This window comes from Columba livia, chromosome 2 (assembly GCF_036013475.1).
Source record: "Columba livia isolate bColLiv1 breed racing homer chromosome 2, bColLiv1.pat.W.v2, whole genome shotgun sequence".
Taxonomy (NCBI): Eukaryota; Metazoa; Chordata; class Aves; order Columbiformes; family Columbidae; genus Columba; species Columba livia.
The window spans coordinates 1,451,774-1,477,434 of NC_088603.1; the positions used below are offsets into that span (position 1 = coordinate 1,451,774).

A 25,661-nucleotide genomic window follows, 5' to 3' on the forward strand; every position below is an offset into this window, starting at 1 on the left:
TCCTCTTGTCCAGCTCCAGAGCCCCAGCTCCCTCAGCCTTTCCTCACACGGGAGATGCTCCACTCCCTCCAGCATCTTGGTGGCTGCGCTGGACTCTCTCCAGCAGTTCCCTGTCCTGCTGGAACTGAGGGGCCACAACTGGACACAATATTCCAGGTGTGGTCTCCCCAGGGCAGAGCAGAGGGGCAGGAGAACCTCTCTGACCTACTGACCACCCCCTTCTAACCCACCCCAGGTACCATTGGCTTCCTGGCCACAAGGGCCCAGTGCTGGCTCATGGTCACCCTGCTGTCCCCAGGACCCCCAGCTCCCTTTAATTACAGTTTGTATCTAGGTAGGATTTGTGCTTTCAACCCTATTACGGTAAGACCTGCACGTTGTTGCTTGTTAAGCATATTTGGGAGGGATCTGTGTTTTGTATCCTGCAATTGATCACGAACTCACAAAACACAGCAGCAGGAAACAGAATCCTTGGGAGCAGAACTAAAACCGGACATGAGGGCAATAAATAACTCAAGGTATGGAAATGTTGCTTATTCTATAAGCACGTTGTTCAGTGTTGCCAAACTAATGAGCTCACAAACGAACTGCGCCTGCTCAGCGACTTGCCAATGAAAGGTCAATTAGCGAACAAGTGATGAGGAGGATAAATAACCCCTGGAGAGGAAGTAACGACCGCCAAAGGGACATAGAGCAATCACAGCACCAATGGAGGCTCACGAGGTGCCGGCAAAGACCTGAATATTCTGTCTCTCTCTTGTCATGTAGAAGGATCTAAAACTTGAAAAACATCCCCTCGTTTTGCAGGTGATCAGAAACCTTTGATCAAGAATTGGTTAATGAGGAATATGGTTTATTTCTTATTAAAGTGTCCAGATCTGGGCCGGGCTGTGGGAACGAATAAAAGACAAATAACCGTGTGGGCAGCAGGAATGGGGAGGGCGGTTCGGTCCGCGCTGGGCAAATAAAGGGAAATAGTGATCTGTGAGTGATTTATTCTCACGGCTTGGGGCCTTGGGGGTGGTTTTGGGGGGTTATTTACCCCCCTCCTGTTGAGGGGATGGGGAAGTTGGGCAAGAGAGAGAATGGTGACCTTCGCTTGTTGTTCAGCAGCGGTAACGTAAACCGAGCAAAGCAAACCGCAGCTCACAGCTCGGGCCGCTGGTTGGGAAGCTCTTTAGGACAAGGTGCCAAACCCAAGCTCCTTGGTCGCCCCTTATACAGCAGCCAAAGCCAGCAGGACTCCCCTGGTCATTAGTCTCAAGACTAACGGGCTGGTTTTGCTCGGAATTAATGGCAAGACACTGATCTCTGCAACGGGCAGAGGCCAACGTGCCCTCAGTGCCAAAGGGAAATTTTAGGGGGGGATTTAGGGGCTGATTGGCACAGAAACGTGTGTCCAGAGCAGTGGAATATGGGGTTTGGTTCTCTGTGAGGGATTTCAGCTTGTACACTGCGGATGGACAACACTTGGGGCCAAATCTAAAAACTGGGGGGGGGCAAAACTGCAGCACCTGGAACTGAAACTGCAGGGATGCTCTGAGTTGAATCCACCCAGCTGAAATAAAATAGACTCACGGAATCATTCTGGTTGGAAAAGACCTTTAAGATCGAGTCCAACTCTTCCCACCCCTGGTGCTGCCCCCTGTCCTGAGAACCTCATGTCCGTCTGTCCAGCCCTCCAGGGCTGGTGACTCCAGCACTGCCCTGGGCAGCCTGTTCAATGCCCCACAGCCCTTTGGGGAAGAAATTGTTCCCACATCCAACCTCAACCTCCCCTGGGCAACTTGAGGCCGTTTCTTTGTGTCCCTGTCTCCCCTCAGCTCCTGTTCTCCAGCTGAACCCCCAGGTCCCTCAGTCGCTCCATCACACTTGTGCTCCAGACTCTTCACCGTTCTGGTGCTTTCCAACCATCTTCTAGTTGGGTCCAACCCCTGGTGGTCCTTGACTTGGTCAGTGCGAGTTTCTACATCTTCCTCTCGTGTCACCTATCCCAATGTCAACCTTTTGTTGTCCTTGAGCTCATCCCCTCTGACCTCCAGCCACCTCCCTCCATCCCCTGCCTGTCAGGAAGGTCCACGCTTTGACTTTGAGATGACAATTCCTGACAATCAACCATCTCTCCAGGGCTTTATCCCACCAGACTCTTCCAAGAGCTCTTGAAGAGCCCAAATTCTTCTCTCTCGAGGTGTCCAGGTGATGATCCTGCTTTCTGCCTCCTCTCAGGACCTTGAGCTCCATCATCTCACGGTCACCACAGCCAAGGTGTCCCCAACCTTCTCATCTCCAACCAGCTCATCCTTGTTCATCAGCAGAAGCTCCACTGGACTGTTGTCTCCTCAGTGGCCAAAACCATTGTCCAGGCCACCCCGGCATGGTGTCTCCACTTCTAGTCCCCACAAGTCCAGAAGGATGTGGACAAACCGGAGAAGGTCCCAAGGAGGGCCAGGCTGATGGCCAAGGGGCTGGAGAACCTGCCCCAGGAGGAAAGACTCAAGGGGCTGAGTTTCTTCTCCACGGAAAGGGTAAGGTTTGAGGGGAGTCTCTCCACCAGTACTCAATGGGTGAAGGCTTCCAAGGAGCCACGTGGAGAAGACAACAGACAACAGGAGAGGTTTCATCTCAATTTGGGTCATACTATGGGACCGGTTGGTCACCGGAAGAACCTTCCTGGGGACACGGTGGTGTTGCCATCACTGGAAGTTCTCAAGATGAACCTGGATGGGGTTTGAGATGAGCCCACCAAGGGTCCCTTCATGGAAGGCTGGACCTTGATGGGGTGTGAGATGGACCCACAAAGGGTCCTCTCCTGGAAGGCTGGACCTGGTTGGGTTGTGAGATGGTCCCACCAAGGGTCCCCTCTCCACACAAGGTTCAACCTGGATCTTCCCAGCTACACCCTGGTCTTTCCTACATGTCCGTGATTGACAACATCCGCCCCTGGGGACTTCCCAGCTGCCAGCCCCCAGCTGTGACCCGGGGTCACTTGTCCCCACTTGATTTACAAGCCACTGGGAGCTCTGAACCTGTTGGGTGGCTTTGGTTTGTCACCTGAGCAGGTTCCTGGATGTCCTCCTGGAGGTTCCTGCTTGGTGACGCTCCCAATGCTGGTGATTGCTCAACCCCACCTTGTTTGCCATGAGGGACACATGTCCCCACCGCTCCGCTTGGCCACCTGCCACCCCCTGGGGGGACAGGAAAGTCCCAGCTGGGGGACAGGTGGCTTCTTCACCCAACCTGGTGTCACCTATGTCCCCATCAAACCCCACTGGCTCTTTGATGGTCCCACTGAGGTGGCACCTCACCCCAGAACCCTCCATGGCCACGTTGGGATGTGATGTCACCCCTGTCCTCGCTGTCACCCCTGTCCTTGCTGTCACCCCCCCAAGCACACGGTGTCCAGGGCAGGGTCACTGCTGCGGTGGCCTGGGGACCACAGAGGGTTGAACTCATCTCTTGTCCGGATCTGTCCCCCCGGGGCCTTTCCCATTGGTGCAGGGGGAGGTGTCACCTGGTGGGAACGCCCGTGAAGGTGACATCGGCACCTCCAGGTGCCATAAAAAGGTGTCCCCGGAGCGGCGGGTGGCAGGAGCAGGATGGGGCTGTGCCGAGCGGTGTCACCTCTGCTGCTGCTGCTGGCGCTGGCCGGGGCCACCACCCCGGGGACACCAGACGGTTCCACGCTGGGGACGGACGGATCCACACCAGGGGTGGCCGGATCGGTGTCCCCGTCCCCGTGGGGATGCTGGGCTGTGACCTATGAGGACGTGGTGGCAGCGGCCGTGGAGCTGCTCAACGCCAAGGCCATCGTCCCCAACGTCCTGCGGCTGCAGCAGCTCCGTCCCCGCCCCGACTGGGTGAGTTTTTGGGCTGAATCCAGCACAGTTCGGGGCTGAGCGTTGGGGACAGCGGTGTCCTTGTCCCCTGACGTGTCCTTGTCCCCCATCCCAGGCTGAGGACCTGCAGCAGCGGCAGGAGTTGAGTTTCACCGTGGAGGAGACGTGTCGGTCCCCAGAGACAGTCACCACCGCCTGCAAGAGCTGCTGGTTTGGGGTGAGGCTGCTGTCCCCAGTGGGGAAACTGAGGCACGGAGGTGGTGTGGGGCACCTGTCACCCGTGTCCCCTTGGTGTCCCCACAGACGCTGAGATGGTGCCAGGGTTGGGTGTTCCTGGAGCAGCAGCAGCCGGTGGTCGAGCTCTCCTGCCAGTGGGTGCCCCCCATGGTGAGAAAGTCCCCAAAACGCCACCATGTCCCCAGTGGGGGTCACTCAGACCCCGCCATGTCCCCAGGGTGTGACACTGCTCCTTGTCACCCCCAGGTTGGCCGGATCCGCCCGTCCCCACTCAGGGACCTTCTGGCTAGGATCAGGGATCAGCTCAGGAACATCATCCCGTGCGGGAACATCTGGATCCGCGACAAACTCAACCTGCAGCCCCCCAAACCCTGAGCGGGTGACACCGTGCGTGTCCCCAACCCACCCCACCCAACCCACCCCAACCCAACCCAACCCACCCGTCCCCCTCCCGGGCGCTCTGCTTCCAATAAATGTCCCTGCAACGCTCCCAGTGTCACCTCGGTCCTTGCGGGTCCCTGCACCCCCTGGCAGAGGGGACAGTCCCCAAGGGGTCCCGTAAACACCCCACATACCCAGCCAAGGGGCTCAGGACACCCTGGGGAGTGGGGACATGTCCCAAAGGGACCAGATGTGACACACTCAGGACCCCCCTGCTCCAAGTGTGTCCCCCCCCCAATAAAACTGTCACTCTGTGGGTTGCGGCCAAGCGTTTCCGGAGGGGGGAACAGAGCCCTGGGGCGGGTCCTTGGGCTGGGATAAAAGGGGCCAGCGTGACCCGGGGGGTGACAAGGATGGCGGGGTGCTGGGTGCTGGTGCTGGCGCTGCTGGGGGGGGCCTGCGCCCTCCCGGCCCCCCTGGCCTACACCCAGGCGCTGGCTCAGGCTGTCGACTCCTACAACCAGCGCCCCGAGGTGCCCAACGCCTTCCGGCTGCTCAGCGCCGACCCCGAGCCCGCCCCGGTCAGTGTCACCCGTGGGGACAGCGGCGGGTCCCCCAGTGTCCCCGTGGGGATGTGGGGGGGACGCCAGAGCCCGCGCACAGGGGGGGATTTGGGGCGCGGGGTGGGGTCGTCCTGCCACTTTGGGTCCCCCCAGGTGGTGATGGTTGACGTGTGGCACTGGCGGGTGGCACTGTCACTGTCATTGTCCCCACAGGACGTCCAGCTCAGCTCCCTGCGGCGCCTGAACTTCACCATCATGGAGACGCGCTGCCCGGCGCGCTCGCCCGCCCAGCTCGACAACTGCGACTTCAAGGAGGATGGGGTGAGAGTTTTGGGGGGGTGACACACACCGTGGGGTCCCCAGCGTGGGGACAGTCCCCTCAGCCTGGGGACATCCCCTCTGTGTGTCCCCAAGCTCAGCCCCGTGCTCCCCGCAGCTCATCAAGGACTGTTCGGCGCCCGTGCCCCAGCGTGGTGGCCTCGTCCTCGATGTCACCTGCGTCAACTCCACCGTGGATGTGAGTTGGGGGGTTCCAGGTTGGGGGGGACACCCTGGGTGGTCCCTGTTGTCCCCCCACCCTGTGACACCTCTTGTCCCCACAGCCTGTGCGTGTCAAGCGCTTCTGGCCCCTGGTGCCCGTGGCCATCAACACGGTGGCCGCTGGCATCAACCTCTACAAGGCCATCAAGAGGAAATGAACCACTGTCTTGGGGACCCCCCTGTGACACCCCCGCCCCCCCAAATAAAGCTGCTTCCCGGCCCCGCTGTGCCTTGTCCTGCTGGGGACATGGGGACACTGAGGGAGGAGGGTTCTGGGGCCTTGTCGTGGCACCAGGACATGTTGGGGACAAGAGGGTCCCCGGGAGCCTGTGACAGCCGGGGGGGGAATGTGGGGCACAAGCCTGTGGGACAGTTGGTGGAGGGGACAGGAGGTGACAGGAGGGGACATCACAGGGTCCCATGGGCCGCTGGAGCTGGGGCTGCAGCCATGACCCTGGGGTGGCCGCTCTGGGGTCACAGGGGTCCCTGTGCACCCCGTCCCCTGTCCCAGTGTCCCCACAGTGCCAGTGACAGCCCTGGTGACGTGGCCGAATTTGACGCTGGGACCCTCCCTGGGTAGGGATGTGACATGGGGGTCCCTCAGGAGCTGGACCTGCTCCGTCCCCATGTCCCCCCTCTGCCAATGCCACCAGTTTTGGGGACAAATACCCCGGGGACGATGATGCTGTGGGGACAATGACCCTGTGAGGATGATGGAGGTGGGATAATGAGATGGGGGTTGTGAATGGGTTTATTTTGGGGGCTCCTTGGAGCAAACGGAGCCCTGTCCCCCTGCCCCCTTGTCCCCTCAGGGCCAAACCCCTGATTCCCAAGGTGGGGACACCGGGGTGGCACATGAACAACGTGGGGAGAGGAGCCCCCCAGCTCCTGCCACCCCCTTTCCCGTGTGCCTCAGTTTCCCCGCACACCCCCCGGGAAGCAGCGAGGAGCCCAGTTCATGCCCAGTGGCCACAGTGACGTGACCACCAGTGGCCACCAGTGGCCTCTTTATTGGTTCAGCCCAGGCGAATGGAGCCCCGGGCGCGGATGTCGAAGTTGATTCGGGGCCGAAAGCGCCGGATTCTGCCCAGGAAGCGCCCGAACCGGCCACGCTGGATGAGAACCGGCTGTGGAGGGACACCGGGGTCACCGGGCTGGGGGGACACCCTGAACCTGGGACCTCAAACCCAGGAGCCCGCACCGGGGTCCCCACCCAAGGCCCTGCACCCAGGATCCCCCCCAGGACCCCACATGCCAGATCTGGCACCCAGGACTCTTGGGGGCCCCCACACCCAGCACCCTGGAGCACCCAGGACCCCACCCAGGACCCCAGACCCTGGACCGCAAACCCAGGAACCCGCATCAGGGTCCCCACCCATGTCCTTGCACCCAGGATCCCATCCAGGACCCCAGACCCGGGACCCCACACTTGGGACTTCACCCAGGACCCCGCACCCAGGATCCCGTGCCCATGTCCCCTCACCCCGGACCCTGGAGCACCCAAAACTCTGCACAGGGACTTCACACCTGAGACCCCATCCAGGACCCCACCCTGGGTCCCCGAATCCAGGTCCCTGCACCTGGGACCCCACCAGGGACCCCCCAGCCAGTCCCTGTTCCCAGCACCCTTGCAGGACCCCAAACCCGGGACCCCACACCTGGACACCCACCCAGGACCCCAGACCTGGGATCCCAAACCCAGGAGCCAGCACCCGGGACCCAGCACCCAGGACTCTTATGGGACCTCATACCCAGCACCCTGGAGCACCTGTTAGCCCACCCAGGACCCCAGACCTGGGCCCCCAAACCCAGGAACCCACACCAGGGTCCCCACCCATGTCTCTGCACCCAGGATCCCACCCAGGACCCCACACTTGGGACTTCACCCAGGACCCTGCACCCATTTCCCCTCACCCGAGACCCTATACCTGGGATTCTGCACCCAGGACTCTTGAGGGACCCCCCACTGAGCACCCTGGAGCACCCAAGATCCCACCCCAGGGACCCCACACCTGGGACCCCACCCAGGACCCCACACTCACTCCCAGCACCCTTGGAGGACCCCACTCCTGGAAACCCACCCAGGGACCCCACATCCAGGACCCTGCACCCAGGTCGCACCCAAGACCCCAGACCCAGCACCCCAAACCCAGGAGCTCACACTGGGGACCCCACCCGTGTCCCTGCACTCAGGATCCCCCCTGGGACCCTACACCTGGGACCCCAGGACCCCCCATCCCACCCTGCACCACCCATGGGTTGAAACCATCACGGTGGGACAGAGACACTGGGGACACCAAACCCCCCAGGACATGGGGCAGAAGGAAGGACACCAACAACCCCCAGCACCCATGGGTGCCCCATCCCCGGTGGGCGGGTGCCAGGTGGGTGCTGCCCCCCTGCACCCCCAAACTCACATCGGAGGAGGCGTCGGTGCAGTGCAGGTCGATCTCCGGGGAGCTCTGCCCAAACTGCACCGGCCCCGAGCACTCCTTGATGACCTGGGGATGGAGGGGACACCCGTGTCACCCCAGAGAGGACACCCAGGACCCCCCCGGTGTGTGTGTGTGTCCCCCAACCACCCTCATCCTCACCCCGTTCTCCTTGAAGTCGCAGTCATCGGGGTTCACGCGGGCGCTCGGGGTGCACTCGGTCTCCATCATGGTGAAGTTGAGGAGCCGCAGGGAGCTCAGCTCGACGCCCTGCGGGGTGATGGTCACCGTGGGGGCGTCACGAATGGGTGGGGGTCACAAGTTGGGTGGGTGACACTAGAGGGGCTTGAGGTCAGCGGGACAACCCCACCCCGCGCCCCAAATCCCCCCCTGTGAGCGGGCTCTGGCGTCCCCCCCACATCCCCACGGGGACACTGGGGGACCCGCCGCTGTCCCCACGGGTGACACTGACCGGGGCGGGCTCGGGGTCGGCGCTGAGCAGCCGGAAGGCGTTGGGCACCTCGGGGCGCTGGTTGTAGGAGTCGACGGCCTGAGCCAGCGCCTGGGTGTAGGCCAGGGGGGCCGGGAGGGCGCAGGCCCCCCCCAGCAGCGCCAGCACCAGCACCCAGCACCCCGCCATCCTTGTCACCCCCCGGGTCACCCTGGCCCCTTTTATCCCACCCCGGGGCCTTGGAGAACCCTTTTCCCCCTCCGGAAACGCTTGGCCCCAACCCACAGAGTGACAGTTTTATTTGGGGAGGGGACACACATGGAGCAAGGGGGTCCTGAGTGTGTCACATCTGGTCCCTTTGGGACATGTCCCCACTCCCCAGGGTGTCCTGAACCCCTTGGCGGGTTATGTGGGGTATTTATGGGACCCCTTGGGGACTGTCCCCTCTCCCAGGCGGTGCAGGGACCCACAGGATGACGTTGGGAGCGTTTTCCTTATTGATGTCCCCCCCCTTGCCAAACCTCGCGCTTGCCCCATCCCTGTTGCCCAATGCCGGGATGTCACCCCCACACACACACATCCGACCCCGACATTTCTTTATTCCAGCGCCGCTGGGGACAGGGGGCGGCGGGATGTCCCCAGCAGGGACACACTGTTGGGGGGCCGGGGGCGCGGGGGTGGCCGTGGTGAGGATGATGATGATGATGAGGGGTGACCCGCGCTGGTGCCGGCGGCTCCGGGGGTGCCGGGGGTGCGGGGTTGGGTGCTGCCACCAGGCTGCTGTGGGGAAAAATAAAGGTAGCGTTCACCCCACAGCCAAAAATCGTCCCCAAAGTGTGTGTGGGGACGTGTCACCCCCAGGGACGGGGGCCCCAGACCCCTCACCGGCTCCTGGCCACACTCCACCATTGACAGCGGCACGTCGGGCAGGAAGGCGAAGACAGAGACCTGGGCTGTGCAGCGCTGCGCCTGGGGACACGGCAGCCCTGAGTGCCTCGGGGACACCGACCTGTCCCCCGCTTTGTGATCTGGGGGTCCCTGTCCCCGCTTACCCTGCCCGGCCGGGCTTGGCAGCCGCCGCCGCGGCGCTCGGGGACGTTTTTGGGGCAGGCGGGTTGGCGGGCGGTGAAGTTGATGCTGAAATGGGTCCCCCAGTCGAACGTCTGCCAGGGAAGGGGACAAGGACAAAGCCACTGGTGGCTTCGCGGTGCCGGAGGGGACACGGGGACCCCAGCGCGTCCCCCGGCCCGTTCCTACCGTCCTGGCGACTCCCAGCACCTTGAGCAGCCGCAGCTCCTGCCCGTGGGTCTCCAGCACCGAACGCGCCAGGTCGCGGGGGGCCGGCAGCGCGGGGGACACCGCGGTGGCACCTGTCACCAGCAGCACGGCCCCCAGCACCAGCGCCATGGGGAGGCCGGTGTCACCTCGGGACATCGGTTCTTGGCTCAGGAATAGCTGAGGAGCGGGGAACGGGCTCTCGGCGCAGCTCGGGGGCCCCCCAATTTCTCCGGCTTCTCCTCCAGGATAACCAGGGGCCCCCGTGGCGGCGGGGAAGGGATCGGGTTGCCGATGTTTTCCTTGGCACGTTCGCCGGGACGCGGCGACGCTCGGCGGGACCGATCCCCCCGCGCGGCCCCTTCGCCCGCTCCCCATTGCGCACCAGGACGGGACGGCGCCGGATCCGTCCAGCCGCGCTCCTCCCGTCCCAATAACCAGAGAGAAAAAGCAGAATCCCCCTCCCCAACCCCTCTTTCTTCCCATTTTTTATGCAATTTTTAATTGTAAATTTTATTTTGAAGTCCCTCTGGCTCGGCTCAGCCTCATCCAAACGCCCCGGACGGCGATTGCGCCCCATGCCAAACCCCCCCCCGCCTTGCCCAAAGACGCCACAGCAAGCGGCCGGGGGATGAACTTGGCTTGGTTTTAATAGAAAAAGGGTGAAGCGACACCAAAAGTGCCCTTTTTGGGGGGCTGGTGGGTGCAGGGGGAGAAGCGGCACGGCCGGGGCCAGGGCGATGGGTTTGCGGATGCAGAAACGCGCCGTGTCGATGCATTTTTGTGACATGTTTAGGTTTTCCTTGATTTCGAGGCCGGGGCGTTAATTGAGGGTTGTCCCAGGAATTGACGCTCCCTGCGTGACCCAAAATGACGTGTTTTCGTGCAGGTCTGGGGCTGAACTGAGCGCCACAGCTCTTGTGTTTGATCCAATACTTGTGTTTTTATGGACACGAAACCCTGGGATGGAAAATGGGACAGTAAAGCCACCTCTGCCCAGGGTGACCATCCCGGTGACACGTCCTGGAGCAAAGACAATGCCCTGGGGTGGGAAAGAAGCGGCAGATCTGAGGTTGTGGGAGCACGAGCGACAAAACCTCCCGTGGAAATTGGGTAGAAAGAGGGAAAAATGCGTCGCGGTCCTTCCCTGGGAGGTTGGTCCTTCTGTGCAGACGTCGCCGCAGCTCCAGCTCCGTTATTCCTGCAATTCACGACTTAATTTTGATTCAAAATTCATGGGTTGTTTGTTGGTTTTTTCCTTTTTCAAGTCTTAGCAGCACGGAAACCCCAAATAAATCGCCCTGCAGTGAGCGCAGTGGGTATACGTGGAAAATAATAGATATATACGGATAAATCACATTTATAGCCAGATATGCTCGTTATACAGACCTAAAATATACACAGTACCTGAAGATATCGACATCCACATATACACCCGATGTGATGTCCCCGAGAAACCTGGGGTCAGGGAGAACAAGTGTGGGGGGACTGGGGTGACATCCAGCTCCCCCCCGGGCTGGGGACAGGAGGGACAGGATCCAACCCCCCTCTTCCACGATACTTAATTTAATTGACATATTTCCGATTAACGCCTCGGCCGATTTCCCGTTTTGAAACGCCAAGGCTGTTGCGCGGTGCCGTTTGCGTTCGCCACGTCTCCTCCCAATGTGCCGAAACGATGCGCTGGTTGAAACAATCCGCTGGTTTAACCGACCCCCTTTTCTTCCTCCCAATTTCCCCATCGCGCGGCTCTCGCGGGGAAGTTTTCCCCGGCGGGCTGCGGGAAGCAGAGCTCTGCTCCGACAAACCGGCGAGAGCTTGTGGAAGAAGCACCTTAAAACGCAGATACAGCCTGGGAACAGACGCCAGGGTTGTGTTTTTCCTGTTTGGAGAAGCTGCCATCACACCCAAACACCATCCCTGACCAAACCCTCGGGGTATCGGGGTCACTCCCTTGCTGACAAGGCGCAAATATATATTTCAAGTCATTAAAGTGGCTGGTTTTGTGTCGCAATTAAGCCCGTTCTCCCTCCCCCAGCCCACAACGGCACTTCCCAAAGCGAGAAAACCGCGGGGTTTGGAGAAACCAACGGCCAGAGGAAGGATCGGGGTGGTGGAGGGAGACGGGCAGGTCCTTGTTCGCTCCGTATTTCGACATATTTGATCTCTCAGGAGCTTCGACCCAACGAGCCAAGGGTGGGGATCGTTTTGTCAAGTTTTGGTGTATTTGCGAGCGAGACTTGAGCACCTGGAAACGCACCTGTGCGGATATCGCTCTCCGAACCTCACCCCGGATTGTCGGTGTAAAGACGGTGCCCCCCACCCAAAATAAAACCGCTCGCTCAGATGGTCAGGAGGGGGACGCAGCCCACGCCGACGCCTCCTTCGTGACACACCATGGGCGCCATGAATGTCCAGCGGTTTGTCTCCGGGTCGTACATTTCCACCGAGCTGAGGTTGGATTGTCCGTCGTAACCCCCCACGGCGTAGAGACGCCCACAGTTCGCCACGAGGGACACGCGGCTGCGCCGGGTGTTCATGGGGACGATCAGGTACCACTGGTCCGCCATGGAGCTGTAAACCTCGGCGATGCTGAGGAAGCCGGAGCCGTCGTAGCCGCCGCACACGAACATCTTGCTGCCCAGCGCGGCGGCGCCGTGGCGGCAGCGCTTGTTGAGCATGTTGGTGACCGGGTGCCAGGTGGCCGTGTGGTGGTTGTAATATTCCACCTGCAATCGAGAGAGAATGCGGATGGTGTCAACGCGGGAAACTGGGGTTTGTTTCTTGGTTTCATGCAGTGAGGGTCCAGGGTGGTGACCGTCCCTGCGCTGGGCACTGGGGAGACCAAACCTCAAATCCTTGGGGTGGTTTTGGGACCCTCAGCTCAGGGCTCAAAATGGCGGCACCACAATCACCTCAGAACACAAAATGGCGGCTCCAGGGGCACCACAATCACCTCAGGGCTCAAAATGGCGGACAGAGGGGTGGCGGGATCACCTCAGAACAAGAAAGACCTTGAGTTGAGAGAAGGGAAGGGAGCTGGTGAGGGGCTGGAGCACAAGTGTGATGGAGCGGCTGAGGGACCTGGGGGGTTCAGCTGGAGAACAGGAGCTGAGGGGAGACAGGGACACAAAGAAACGGCCTCAAGTTGCGCCAGGGGAGGTTGAGGTTGGGTCTGGGGAACAATTTCTTCCCCAAAGGGCTGTGGGGCATTGGAACAGGCTGCCCAGGGCAGTGCTGGAGTCACCAGCCCTGGAGGGCTGGACAGACGGACATGAGGTTCTCAAGGGACATGGGGCAGTGCCAGGGCTGGGGGAATGGGTGGACTCAATCTTAAAGGTCTTTTCCAACCAAAACGATTCTATAATTCTATATTTCACATGGTCATTAGGCTTTCCTAACACCCTGGATCTCACCAGCCATTGTGTTTCACCCGCTCCCTCTGACCTTGCCCAGTAACTCGCTGGTGAATGGGCAGAGACCACAGCAAACGCGGCTGTGCTGATGCTCCTTCTGCCTCTCTCCCCTTCCATCAGCTTCTTGGTGTTTTAAACACATACCTGAGCCTCAGCACCACAAGGATCGAGCCCCCTTTAATTAAAGTTCAACTGCGTCTCGATTTCCAGGTTTTCGTTCTCCTCACGCACACAGAACCGGCCCAAGCTCTGCCTGACCCATGTCCAAGTGTCCCAACGACCCCCTAAACCTCCCCAAACCCTCAGGGACACTCCCCACTCTCTCCAAGCTGCCTGTTTACATTGACATCTCCTCCCTGGATATTTGTAGAAGGGTTATCTGGCACCTCAGGGCGAATAAACCCAACCACCCCCCACTTTTTAACAGCTGTGTTTCTAGAAAGACCATTAGACGGATCCTTTTTGCAAGGGCTCCGCTCAAACTTGTCCCTGTCGGGGACGAGCTCGGACAAGATCTGTAACTCTTGGCCCTGGGGAACTCTAACTGCAGACAACAGCCCTGAGCTGCCGAGCGAGGCAGAAATAGTTATTCCCGCTCCAAATAAACCTTTTATTACCAATTTTTGAGAGCGGTGTGTTAGTAACGGATCCAATTCAGACAAAACACCCCAATTTCTAAGGAAAAACTAATTTTTTCTGTTCCACGTCAGGATTTTCTTTAAGAAAAGCAAAGCAGAGCGGGTGGAAGAGGTTGAACATCCTCGTGTCACCAACTCCCCCTGCTGTGAAGTTCGTTTGGTGATAATTTGGTTTGGAAAGCGAAGCCGCGAAAAGCAGAAGGAAAAGCCTGAGATGTGGGATAATTCAGAGCTCAAAGGCACACGGACGCAATGATAAAATGATTTAAAATGAGACGAAGCGGGGAAAGGATAAACCGCTCGGTCCTTGTGGCGCTGGGGGACGAGACAAGCGGGGACCCGGCGAGCAAAGTCCTTCCTGAGCGAGAAGAAAAGCACTGGACATGACAGAATTTGGGGTTCCCCACAGGAACTCACGCTGTTGAAGATCTGGAGCCCGTCGTGCCCTCCCGACACGTAGATCCGACCCTCGAAGACGGTGACGCCGGCGGCGCTGCGGTTGGAGCTCATGGGGGTCACCACCGTCCACCTTTTTGGGACAGAAGAGGGTAGGGAGGGTCACAGGACACTCACAACCCACAGATATTTCAATTAAACCAGATTTTCCAGCATTGGGTTCCACTAACTCTCCTTTGAGCGCTTCATTTATCCAAACCGTGGTTTGCGTTGAATCGTTCCGGTTGGAAAAGACCTTGGAGATCAAGTCCAACCATAAAGTGAATGCTGCCAAAACCAAAGTTTTCCCCCAATAATTCAATTTGCTGCCACTTTGAGCTCTTCTTCTCCTTTAATATTTGCAAAGATACTAAAGTAGCCCTGGAAAGACTTTGTGGGTTTGTTTGGTTTAAGATTAGGATCCTAAAATGTGTATGGAAAAATAAACCAACGTTAAAAAACGTAGTTGGCAAGAAAATATTTGAACTAATGATTGATTGCCATTTTTTGATAATCCATTGTATTCCTTCCATATAAATCAATCACGTAGCTTAAAGCAATTTTGCCTCCAATGTTTTAAAAAAGGGGAAAAGAAAAAGTCAAACCCAGGGAACAAATACCACACATAACCACAATTATAAGATAATATATTGTCAGAATTGTACTACGTGAAATGCTTAAAGACAAACCAAGCAAAGAGGAATTTGGTCAGGTGAGAAACGCAGGAGGCAGAACTCCTCCCCTGCAGTGGCAACTTTAAATTCAAATTCACTTAATCACACATGTTCTCTAATTGAACAATTAAGATGAGTGAAAATTTTCTTTGCAGGAAGAGAACTTTCTACCTTCACCTTTATTTTACCAAAATAATGTGTTTTGTTGGCTCGCACCCAGGTAAATTCTTACGAGGAGGGATGCTGCTCTGCTCTCAGGGTATAAAGGTTATTTTTGCCTCATTTACTGTGATTTTTAGGGCACGACGAGCTCTTACTTGTTCGTTTCTGGAGAATAAGACTCCACGGAGTTGAGGGACGAGTTTCCGTCGTACCCGCCACACACGTAGATCTGCCCGTCCAGCACCACCGTCCCCATCGCGCTGCAACCAAGAGCAGGACGGCGTGAGGTGGTTTTGTGGTAAATCTGCCTCCATCACCCCCCAAAAACCTACTTCATCCCCCAACACCCTCCTCCTCTTCCTCTGCCTTCACCCCCAGGCCGCTCAGCCGCTCGATCCCATGGGAGCATTGGGTCAGGGAAGATGCTTTTGGTACGTGCACCCCCTGTTTTCCTGAGCAAAGGGATGAAAATCGACATTAAAACCCAGATCTTGGGACAAAATTGTGGCTGGAAGATCCTCCCGGTGCTGCTGGTCGGTTGTGGCTGCACAGCCTCACGAGACACGCGAGTCACCAACAAATGTAAAACTCAGAGTCCAGAATGTCAGGGGCTGAAGGGCCCTGGAAAGCTCACCCAGTGCAATCCCCCCATGGAGCAGGAACACCCAGATGAGGTTACACAGGAAGGTGTCCAGGCGGGTTGGAATGTCTGCACAGAAGGAGACTCCACAACCCCCTGGGCAGCCTGGGCCAGGCTCTGCCACCCTCACCCCCAACAAGTTGCTTCTCATCTTCAAGTGGAACCTCCTGTGTCCCAGTTTACACCCACTGCCCCTTGTCCTGTCACTGGTTGTCACCAGAAGAGCCTGGCTCCATCCTCCTGACACTCACCCTTTATATATCTGTAAACATGAATGAGGTCCCCCCTCAGTCTCCTCTTGTCCAGCTCCAGAGCCCCAGCTCCCTCAGCCTTTCCTCACACGGGAGATGCTCCACTCCCTCCAGCATCTTGGTGGCTGCGCTGGACTCTCTCCAGCAGTTCCCTGTCCTGCTGGAACTGAGGGGCCACAGCTGGACACAATATTCCAGGTGTGGTCTCCCCAGGGCAGAGCAGAGGGGCAGGAGAACCTCTCTGACCTACTGACCACCCCCTTCTAACCCACCCCAGGTACCATTGGCTTCCTGGCCACAAGGGCCAGTGCTGGCTCATGGTCACCCTGCTGTCCCCAGGACCCCCAGCTCCCTTTCCCCTACACTGCTCTCTAATAGGTCATTCCCCAACTTACACTGGAACCTGGGGTTGTTCCTGCCCAGATTCAAGACTCTACACTTCCCTTGTTATATTTCATTAATTTCTCCCCGCCCAGCTCTCCAGCCTGTCCAGGTCTCTGATGGCAGCACAGCTTCCAGTGTCACCACTGCTCCCAGCTTAAACCAAGACGCTTAATAACGTCATTTCAGCTGTAAATCGCATCTTTGGCTCGCAGGTTTATCAAATGGGGCGACTGGGCCAAGAGACGGGATCCTACCTCGAAAATGTTGTCAAAACTCAGCGACATGATAAAATAACCCCAGTGCTACAGCCAGGGCCAAGCAGTTTGTACAACAATGGACGTTTTCCTCCGCGCAAGAGCATCCAACGCCGCGAAAAGCTCGTTGCTACGGGAAAAAATGAGCTTTTCCACTATAAATCCGAGCCTTGTGGCCAGGTTTTCACGTACTCAGCTGCTTGCGGTGTGTTCTCCCGAACGATCAGCATCTCAGGCCACAAAACAACCAAACCATGGCAAAATGCGCTGAAAAACTTGTAGAAAAGCCAATAATTTAACGACTTGCGGCGACTGGGCGCAGCGGCAAGAAAAACCGCGGCAGAAACCCCGGATGGCAGGAAGGTGTTTAAAGAGGGAAGCGGCTGCCACATTGTGGTGAGGAGTATGGGACAACCACACAATTCAACAGCTGGGTTTCCAAAATAACCCAAACCCAACCACCAAGCGGCCTCCGGGCTGGTCGGGAGCACAAACACCTTCTGCTCAGCTGCAAACTCCTCTCCGTGGTGATAAAAACACTCCTCTCCTTCCCAGCTGCGGTTCTTTCTTGTTTTCTGGTAGGGAAAGAAGTTCCCGGTGCTGCTCAGAGATGGTAAAACAGGTTTATTTGCCCCCCGGCAGCGCAGGAGTTTCCTACGCGGGGACTTTATGTCCCCCCAGGATCACAGTCTGGAGAAACGCGGCTCTGACCGTGTCTAGGACTGCAGGTCAAACCCCTGCGGACCTCAGCAAAACATCATCGCTCTCGTTGACTTTGATGTCTCTCCTCGTCGTCACCAAAAGCGAGAGATCTCTCTATCTTACCACGCACACAGCTCGGCGGCTTTTTAATTACTGGGGTCTTAATAACGGTTTTCCTGGTAAATAATGCTGTGATATGCGGATATGCCGACCCGCTGAGTTTTACCCTCAGGTGTGGCCACGCAAATCCCACCCTGCTCCGCTCCTCCTTTGCCATGATCTCGAGCGTCTTTCCCAACCAAAATGATTCTACAAAGTGATTCTTAGATTCCCCACGCGTGAATTTCTCCTTCAGCATCTGTGACAACCTCAAAGCGCTTCCCCCCACATCCTCAGCAGAACAAAGGACCTTATTATGCCTTAAATGTCTGGTTTTGTGTTGCTTTGGGAAGATAAGATAGATGACATCTCATCTCATCCTTCCCAGAGTTTTATGGCCATGGAGGCAGACACCTGGTAAGATAAGGGTGATCAAAGTCATTGCTGTGAAAGGCCTCATGGCCCAATTGGGATGATAGAGATGAACCATCTGTCAGGCAACCAATTATCGGAAGAAACCGTGAACCAACAGCTACCCCCGATGGGCATGACAACTCAGTTCTGCTCAGTACCATGAACATTCCCCTAGTTTGAAGACCCCAGACCTATTTCTAGAAGAGTCTTCCTGATTAGCATGAAGAGCGAAACAGGAGATGAACCACCCACATGTAACTGAACTGGGTTATAAAATGACCCCGTGTGCGGCGTCAGGTTGTGGCGAGTATGAGCTGCACAGAGTGACCCAAATCTTCACCGTGACCACCCTCCCTTCACCAGACATCGCTGGATCAACCACCTGTGCAGTGGTGATATCTTACTCTCTTGCTCTCTCATATCTTAGTTTATATCTTACTCTCTTTCTCATATCTTAGTTTTCCTTCTCTCTCTTTTCATTTTTCTTGAACATAAAAACGTAGCATCATTTAAGTTCTGCTGTTGAAGTCTTAATGTTTGGTATTACAGTCACTAATCGTTGCCAATCCACTGTTTGTAGGACGACTTATCAATGTATTGACAAGTTTTGTGATATTATACTTTCGCCAAGTCACTAACCGCTGTAATTTGCATTCCACCACGCGCTTTTAGTCAAGTCATAATTGAGTTGGACCCCCGGAGTGATTGTCTGTTGTTCACTTTGCATAACCGTGTAGAATTACCCCAGAATTAACCCACACCTGATCTCATCTGCTGATCGAGGCGCGTGTCGCGTTCAGAGCGAACTCACCCCCATCCCATCTGTTGATTTACGCCACTAATGCCTCCAGCTCTCCTACAACCCCTTTTTTTCCTTCCCCTCCATAAACAAGTCCCCTTTCCCCACCGAGCGAGCCGCACGTACCTTCGCTTGCTGTTCATACTTTCCACTTTGGACCAGGAGTCCGTCTCGGGGTTATAAACCTCCACGGTGCTGAGCCTCAGCTGCCCGTCGTAGCCACCGATGGCGTAGAGCAGCCCGTTGAGCACGGCCACCCCGACGCGGCTGCGCGCCGTCGTCATGGGCTGGCACTTCTCCCAGCGGTTGGCGATGGGGTCGAACACTTCCACCACGTTCAGCGAGTCGCCTGCGTAAAAATTTGCTACGCAAATTAAAAGAGGGGAGACCCAATTGAAAAAAAAACCACGCGGTTTTAGCGAGCTGGCTCGAAGAGGGGATGCGCGAGGGGGGAGCGGTTGCGTTCTGACCCCGAAAATGGGGTTGACACGGGGGTTTTGCAAGTTTTTCTCTGGGGAAACCGATGAGATCTCATAGATCTTATGCTGGAATCTCATATGTCCTGTTTTGGGATCTCACACGTTCTGTTCTGGGATCACACATGTCCTGTTCCAGCCTCCCTGCTCCTACACTTAAATCAATTCACATTTCCCAGAGACAGTTCCACTCACCCACAAAGACCCTCACAGAGTGTCAGGGGCTGAAGGGCCCTGGAAAGCTCATCCAGTGCAATCCCCCATGGAGCAGGAACACCCAGATGAGGTTACACAGGAAGGTGTCCAGGCGGGTTGGAATGTCTGCACAGAAGGAGACTCCACAGCCCCCTGGGCAGCCTGGGCCAGGCTCTGCCACCCTCACCCCAAACAAGCTCCTTCTCATCTTCAAGTGGAACCTCCTGTGTTCCAGTTTGCACCCATTGCCCCTTGTCCTGTCCCTGGTTGTCACCAGAAGAGCCTGGCTCCATCCTCCTGACACTCCCCTTTCCATCTTGATCCCCAGGAATGAGTCCCCCCTCAGTCTCCTCTTGTCCAGCTCCAGAGCCCCAGCTCCCTCAGCCTTTCCTCACACGGGAGATGCTCCACTCCCTCCAGCATCTTGGTGGCTGCGCTGGACTCTCTCCAGCAGTTCCCTGTCCTGCTGGAACTGAGGGGCCACAGCTGGACACAATATTCCAGGTGTGGTCTCCCCAGGGCAGAGCAGAGGGGCAGGAGAACCTCTCTGACCTACTGACCACCCCCTTCTAACCCACCCCAGGTACCATTGGCTTCCTGGCCACAAGGGCCAGTGCTGGCTCATGGTCACCCTGCTGTCCCCAGGACCCCCAGCTCCCTTTCCCCTACACTGCTCTCTAATAGGTCATTCCCCAACTTACACTGAACCTGGGGTTGTTCCTGCCCAGATTCAAGACTCTACACTTTTCTTGTTCTATTTCATTACATTTTCCCCGCCCAGCTCTCCAGCCTGTCCAGGTCTCTGATGGCAGCACAGCTTCCAGTGTCACCACTGCTCCCAGCTTGGTGTCACCAGCAAACTTGCTGACAGTCACTCTATTCCCTCATCCAAATCATTGATGAATATATTGAATAACACCGACCCCAGTACCGACCCCTGAGGCACTGCACTGGATCCAGGCCTCAACTGGACTCTGCTTCACTGAAATCAAGGTAGACCGTAGATTCAAGGCCACCATCCTCCAAACGCTGATTTTTAAGATACAAAATAACAACCGTCCTAAATCAAACTGATCTAGACAGTTTTTAGCTGGAAGATGTTAAACTACGGGTGCAGATACCTCGAGCATTTCAGTGGGAGGGTCTGAGTGCTGCACAGAGCAGGATAAGCTGCCCAGCGCTTTGTGGGAGGGAAGCTCCCGATCCCACTGTCCTGCCCAGCAAACCGCAGCGCGGGGAGCGGGCGTGCAAGGTACCTGCCGAGTTCAGCCCTCCCACGGCGTAAATCAATCCCGCGATGGACGTGCAGCACCGAGGACGGGTCTTGAAGGCCGGGAGGTGCGGCCGGCGCTCCGGCATCAGGTGATAATCTTTTGCTTCATCAACGAGATCCCTGACATCAAAGAGTTAAAGAGCTCGGGTGAGCAACTGATGTTCCCACAACCATGGCCAGCACTTATAGAAGGCAACATGGGTTAAAATTAGGGAGGGTGCTTTGGTTTTTTTCTTGCTACGTGAGGTGTTCTGTCCACAGAAAGAGAGGATTTCAGTCTCCAAAACCACTAAACAACATTCCTGGCACTTCTGCCATCCCCTGGGTGGTTTTCTAACCCACATCAAGCCTCACCGGCATTTGTGGCAGCAGCGGACCAGGTCGTCTTGTTGCACGCGGTCGGTGAGAAACTGAGGGCGACAAAGGGGGAGGCGGATTTTGGACAGGAGCTCGGGTAGGAACGACTCCCTCTGGTTTCGGTCAAAGCGTATCCAGGCTAACGCAGCTTCAAACACCTGCGGGAGAAAGAGGTTTGGGGTTGCCAGTTGTCCTATGGAAAAACAAACCACGTATTGAAGATGATGTTCCTCTGATCTCGGATGCCGCCGTTTCAGCACAGAATGAGGATGCTCTGCATGGCGCCATGGGGCTCTCGGGTGGCTTTGGTGTTGCTCTGCCTTTGATTCAGGCTGCGATAACACCGATCTGTTGTCCCGTGGGACGGGATGTTCGGTACAAATGTTCACAGTGAGGGAGTTAGGAGGAGAGTTTTGTTAAGAGGAGGTGGGACAGGATGCAAAACCTTGTTATGTACTGTCAGAAATCAGCAAACTAGGGAATCGCAGAATCATTTGCTTGGAAAAGACCCCCAAGATCATCAAGTCCAAGTGTTCCCCCACCCCTGGCACTGCCCCATGTCCCTTGAGAACCTCATGTCCGTCCGTCCAGCCCTCCAGGGCTGGTGACTCCAGCACTGCCCTGGGCAGCCTGTTCAATGCCCCACAGCCCTTTGGGGAAGAAATTGTTCCCAGATCCAACCTCAACCTCCCCTGGCGCAACTTGAGGCCGTTTCCTCTTGTCCCATCACTTGTTACTTGGGAGAAGAGACCAACAGTGCTGCTCTGCGAAAACCAGAAAATGGTTCTGATGAGAGAGACTCTCTGAACTCCCTCCTGCCCCACTCGGAAAAACCAGCAAGATTCCTGGTCTGATCCAGCAGCGTGGCTGGAGTACGAAGCAGGTTCCCCTCCCTGCGCGTTTCGGGGACGTTTCAGGCAGCCTGATTAATCTGTGATTAACGAATCACACTCGTACCCTAGGCGGAGATAGCTGTAGGTCTGCTTTTTGTTTGTCGCCTCCTTACCAACCTGCTCAGAAAGCGCCGGACAGATTTCCTGGCTCGAGGACGGATTCTGTTTCCCCTGCAGCCTGAGAGATCCTCCAAATTGTTGAGAAACAACTTAGAGTCGTTCAGCCCCGCTTTCTCTTGTATTTTTTTAGGAACACGCCAGTCTAGAGGAGCCTCTTGATGGCAAATTCATTGGAACATTCATTATAAATCTCTGCAGCACTCACAGTGAGTTTTTTCCACTTCAGGAGCGCTCCTCTGGACCAGAACACGAGCTCCACGAAGAAGCGGCTACTGCCCAAACCCTGTTCGACCCCTTTCTTCTCTAGGACCAGCAGCTTATTGACAGTAATGGGAACAGCTGAAGGTCCTCAGGACCCAAGAGCTTCCACTTCTTGTCAACGATGAATCAAAATACCTCAAAACAATCTATGGTCTGAGAAACTGGCATTTCTCAGAGCAAGGAAAGGTTGGCAGCACAGAAGTGGCGCTCAGGGAGTCAGCGTAGCCTTATCCAGCACCACCGAGTGTTCCCAGCATGCCAGGACATCATCTCAGCTTCATTCAGACCAGGAACAGGGGAAAAACTCCTCGGTTGAGACCTACACACCTGCTCCTCAGACTTCACGTTGAGCTCGTCCCGAGAAACGAGCTCCAGGACATCGTCGAAAGGCAGCGCCAGGAACTCCTCGGACATGGAGACCTCCACGAAGTGCTGGTGGATGAAGCTGTTGGCAGCGTCGTAGAGCACCGCGCACATCATGGTCTCCGCGAACTGCCGCACGCCCAGGCAGTTCTTGGGGTGAAGCCTGGGAACCGGGGGAAAAGGAGAGGAAAAGCGATGGCAGGTTAATAGGAGGATAGAAAGAATTCTGAACAGGTTCAGCGAAGCGACGCGTCAGAGGATACAAGGAATCAGTGGCGTGAAGAAGTTGGAGAAGACGATATTTATTACGGTCACGGGCTCTACAGAAACAGGGATTTGTCCTGGACGCTCCCATCCAAACAAGAACCCCTTCTTGGCAACAAGAGCCAACAGTTGTGTTGTTTTCTAACGCTAAACATCCCATACTAAGCTAAAAGATCCCGAATCTTAATTCCATTGAAGAACGAGAGCTCAGTGCGTGTGCTCCAGCTCTTTGGGATGGTCAGAACCCACCCTTTTTCTTGTTATTTTAATTATTTAGTAACTTAGGACACCCAGTTGGCTCCTGGTAGATTTGGGAGAACTGTGGCAGCTCAACATGCCAAACCAAATCACCTCGCTTCATTTAGATAGAGATACAACTGCCTAAAGCCAGCAGGCACCCCAAACCCCACACATCCCATCTATTTCCAGCTGAGTGTTGCATCAAATAAAATGTTTTTTGCGAGAAAAATGAATACTCTGTGATCTTACACAACTTATATTGCAGAAACTCAGGAGGCAAAATTGAGGCATCTTCAATAAAGAGGAAAAACATTTTTCTCCCCAACCTGTGCTTATGGGATACTACTATTTAGAAGTCAAGAAAAATAACGGGCTGAGATGTTCCATTTCTTTGGTGGGTCTGTTTAATATCACGCCACGGAACACACGGAACAGCTGCGGGGAAGTTGGGCTGGGGAGAGGAAACGCGCCAGAGCGGGACGTGAAGACACATGTGGTGCGTTTCCAAAGAACAGCCCGGCCCTCGGGCTCCAGATCGCGGTGCTGGAACAGCCCCATGGCCAAACGCTGCCCGGGGAGCGGAGAAACCTGCGATCGATTTAAAGTGCTGCCGAAGCTCCTAGAAAGCCTTCGTTCCTCCCCTTCGCGCACGCAACAGCGGAAAAGGTGATGATTAATATTGCGAGGAGGTCAAGGCAGTCGCGCACCGCTGTGATGGGTAATGAGCTAAAGAACTCTGGAAAAAGGGAAATATTCCCTCTGTTTTTCTCCAGGGATTCATTCCCATGGCTGGGAATTCCTTTATAACACGCCCTGACTTCAGCATCTGATAAAGCAGAGAAGTTATTTTACAGGAGAATAGGAGGGCGCAGATCACACACGTATTCCGCAGATTCCCAGATGATTAAAACCTCGCTGGGGTCGGGGAGCAGCCGAAAAACACCCGCTCACCTCTCTCGGAGGAAGGTGCAGCAAGCGTCTTTGATGTTCTGCAGCTGCAGGAAACTCGCCCCCATCAGCAGCGACTGCACGTTCTGCTGGTCGATGGCCAGGTGCCCGTTGTAGGCGAAGTTGATCAGAGCCTCGAGTGCACTAAACGGGGGGAAAAGGAGCATAATCTATTAACAATTAACCTCGCGCGCGACGCTACGAGCAAAAGGGGTTGAGGAGAAAGTTGGGGATGGACTTCTTAGCGGGGCCTGTTGTGATAGGACAAGGGGGGATGGTTTAAACTAAAGGAGGGAGATTCAGGCTGGACATGAGGAAGGAATTGTTGCCCTGAGGGTGGTGAGAGCCTGGCCCAGGTACCCAGAGAGGTGGTGGATGAACCATCCCTGAGACATCCCAGGCCAGGCTGGACGGGGTCTGAGCAACCTGAGCTGGTGACGATGTCCCTGCTCATATCAGCGCTGGACTAGATGAGCTTTAAGGTCCCTTCAACCCATACCATTCTTTAATTCTACAAAACCCCTGTTCTAGTGCTGTTCGCACACTTTCTAGCCTCGTATGCCCAACGCCAAGGCCCACGGACGTCACCTGGGATCCATCCCCTGCATGACGATCTCGTCCTGCTTGCACTCCATCATGTCGTTGGTGAACATGGCGTGGAAATAGGGGATAGAAGCCGCCAGCACGATCCGGTGGGCGCTAAATTTATGGTCTCCTACCTAAAAAAGAAAGCGAGAAAAGGGGAAAGAAGGAAGATCAGAACCATCCACCGCCAAACGCAGGGTCCAGATGATTCCGCTAGCAGTAAGTGAGGCTGGAAGTTGGACAATTTCCATTCGCAAACAGCAGCCTGGCTCTTAAATTCCAGCTTCGGAATCCAAGAATCTCTAGATTTCTCCCCAAGAACGGCCACGTGTTCACACAAATCCTCAGTGTTCAACTGCACACAGGCTTCTCGCATCTCCGACTCCACGTCTCGCTCCTGCAGACGCTACACAATATTTAATTCTCTTCCAAATGACACAGGCCTTTGCGCTGATTACTTCTCTCTGTCGGTTCAGAGCTTTTTCCCCCCTCATTTCCAGCCTAACCTGACTCACACCGGCTTACGCTTGTGCAGAACGGTCCTTTTTCCCCCACTTAAGCAAGATTTCCCCAGTTGAGCTTCGTTTTGCTGGGCCAAATGAGCTGGCACAGCAGGTCTTGTACTCTCCAGGTCATCCGACAAGCTGTTTTCTTCTCATCTACAAAAAGCTTCATCTCCTTTTTCATGTCTAGGCAGCTTATTAAGTAAAATATCGTTTGCATGTGGGGTTTTCACGGTTCCCAGCAGCACCTTGAATGTCCCTCTAGATCCAGAGCTCACACCCAGTAAACACAACTTGCTGGGAATCTGGAAAGCAAAGTTCCTGATATATTAAAATTAAAAGAAAATTAAAATAGAATGGGGTATTATGCAAGATGCATAAGCAAGCAGGATCTTTTTCTTTTGAAACAAAAGCACAGTCAACCCCCATAAACGCTGTTACAAGAGTTTTTAAAGACATTTAGTGTGGGGTCAGAGTTCCCAATGCCCAGAGCAAAAGCAGCAAGGAAAATGGTACGGACTGTACAGCTATGGAAAAAAACCTCACCTATACGTTTGTACGGTGACTTAGATGCGTAAAGCCCAATATCGATCTCTTCTA

The 25,661-nt window shown here is 55.9% G+C and overlaps 5 protein-coding genes across 6 annotated transcripts in view; 2 read left to right on the forward strand and 3 right to left on the reverse strand.

Annotated features, from left to right (window-relative positions):
- The first annotated feature begins 3,572 nt into the window (after window positions 1-3,572).
- On the forward strand, window positions 3,573-4,768 carry LOC135578389 (cathelicidin-B1-like). The gene is made up of 4 exons (XM_065050217.1): window positions 3,573-3,857; window positions 3,952-4,053; window positions 4,140-4,223; window positions 4,320-4,768. Exons 1-4 carry the CDS (start codon window positions 3,597-3,599, stop codon window positions 4,446-4,448), a joined length of 576 nt encoding a protein of 191 aa, XP_064906289.1. The 5' UTR covers window positions 3,573-3,596; the 3' UTR covers window positions 4,449-4,768.
- LOC102095284 (cathelicidin-3) lies at window positions 4,547-5,775 on the forward strand. Its single transcript, XM_065050216.1, has 4 exons — window positions 4,547-5,035; window positions 5,231-5,338; window positions 5,454-5,534; window positions 5,620-5,775. The coding sequence occupies exons 1-4, from the start codon at window positions 4,547-4,549 to the stop codon at window positions 5,713-5,715; spliced, it is 774 nt and encodes a 257-aa protein (XP_064906288.1). The 3' UTR covers window positions 5,716-5,775.
- A 732-nt stretch (window positions 5,776-6,507) lies between these two features.
- LOC102098555 (cathelicidin-2) lies at window positions 6,508-8,693 on the reverse strand. The gene is made up of 4 exons (XM_005512142.3): window positions 8,462-8,693; window positions 8,152-8,259; window positions 7,975-8,058; window positions 6,508-6,684 (listed from the first exon to the last, which is right to left on the reverse strand). Exons 1-4 carry the CDS (start codon window positions 8,627-8,629, stop codon window positions 6,574-6,576), a joined length of 471 nt encoding a protein of 156 aa, XP_005512199.1. The 5' UTR covers window positions 8,630-8,693; the 3' UTR covers window positions 6,508-6,573.
- Window positions 8,694-8,954: 261 nt separating this feature from the next.
- LOC135578774 (uncharacterized) lies at window positions 8,955-10,213 on the reverse strand. Its single transcript, XM_065055063.1, has 4 exons — window positions 9,698-10,213; window positions 9,493-9,603; window positions 9,326-9,409; window positions 8,955-9,220 (listed from the first exon to the last, which is right to left on the reverse strand). The coding sequence occupies exons 1-4, from the start codon at window positions 10,199-10,201 to the stop codon at window positions 9,038-9,040; spliced, it is 882 nt and encodes a 293-aa protein (XP_064911135.1). The 5' UTR covers window positions 10,202-10,213; the 3' UTR covers window positions 8,955-9,037.
- A 134-nt stretch (window positions 10,214-10,347) lies between these two features.
- KLHL18 (kelch like family member 18) overlaps window positions 10,348-25,661 on the reverse strand; it is a 28,464-nt gene continuing 13,150 nt past the window's right edge. Inside the window, exons 2-10 of one of the 2 annotated variants that reach the window (XM_065055005.1) lie at window positions 24,562-24,692; window positions 23,977-24,117; window positions 22,486-22,684; window positions 20,882-21,042; window positions 20,511-20,647; window positions 18,710-18,932; window positions 15,196-15,300; window positions 14,187-14,298; window positions 10,348-12,444 (exon numbers count right to left, since the gene is read on the reverse strand). In XM_065055005.1, the coding sequence (XP_064911077.1) occupies window positions 12,058-12,444; window positions 14,187-14,298; window positions 15,196-15,300; window positions 18,710-18,932; window positions 20,511-20,647; window positions 20,882-21,042; window positions 22,486-22,684; window positions 23,977-24,117; window positions 24,562-24,692 (1,596 nt within the window). In that variant the 3' untranslated portion in view covers window positions 10,348-12,057. Of the gene's footprint in view, window positions 12,445-14,186; window positions 14,299-15,195; window positions 15,301-18,709; window positions 18,948-20,510; window positions 20,648-20,881; window positions 21,043-22,485; window positions 22,685-23,976; window positions 24,118-24,561; window positions 24,693-25,661 lie in introns of both variants that reach the window. The other variant, XM_065055004.1, reaches the window with a different exon arrangement.

Bases quoted from the DNA above. Each gene is read 5' to 3' on its own strand.
- LOC135578389 (XM_065050217.1), top strand. From the start codon at position 3,597: ATGGGGCTGTGCCGAGCGGTGTCACCTCTGCTGCTGCTGCTGGCGCTG. The intron at 4,054-4,139 runs GTGAGGCTGCTG...GTGTCCCCACAG, and splicing joins GCAAGAGCTGCTGGTTTGGG to ACGCTGAGATGGTGCCAGGG. The intron at 4,224-4,319 runs GTGAGAAAGTCC...TGTCACCCCCAG, and splicing joins GCCAGTGGGTGCCCCCCATG to GTTGGCCGGATCCGCCCGTC.
- LOC102095284 (XM_065050216.1), top strand. From the start codon at position 4,547: ATGTCCCTGCAACGCTCCCAGTGTCACCTCGGTCCTTGCGGGTCCCTG. The intron at 5,036-5,230 runs GTCAGTGTCACC...TTGTCCCCACAG, and splicing joins CCGACCCCGAGCCCGCCCCG to GACGTCCAGCTCAGCTCCCT. The intron at 5,339-5,453 runs GTGAGAGTTTTG...TGCTCCCCGCAG, and splicing joins GCGACTTCAAGGAGGATGGG to CTCATCAAGGACTGTTCGGC.
- LOC102098555 (XM_005512142.3), bottom strand. From the start codon at position 8,629: ATGGCGGGGTGCTGGGTGCTGGTGCTGGCGCTGCTGGGGGGGGCCTGC. The intron at 8,260-8,461 runs GTCAGTGTCACC...ATCACCCCGCAG, and splicing joins CCGACCCCGAGCCCGCCCCG to GGCGTCGAGCTGAGCTCCCT. The intron at 8,059-8,151 runs GTGAGGATGAGG...CTCCATCCCCAG, and splicing joins GCGACTTCAAGGAGAACGGG to GTCATCAAGGAGTGCTCGGG.
- LOC135578774 (XM_065055063.1), bottom strand. From the start codon at position 10,201: ATGGGAAGAAAGAGGGGTTGGGGAGGGGGATTCTGCTTTTTCTCTCTG. The intron at 9,410-9,492 runs GTAAGCGGGGAC...CCGTGTCCCCAG, and splicing joins GCCAAGCCCGGCCGGGCAGG to GCGCAGCGCTGCACAGCCCA. The intron at 9,221-9,325 runs GTGAGGGGTCTG...TTTTCCCCACAG, and splicing joins TGGAGTGTGGCCAGGAGCCG to CAGCCTGGTGGCAGCACCCA.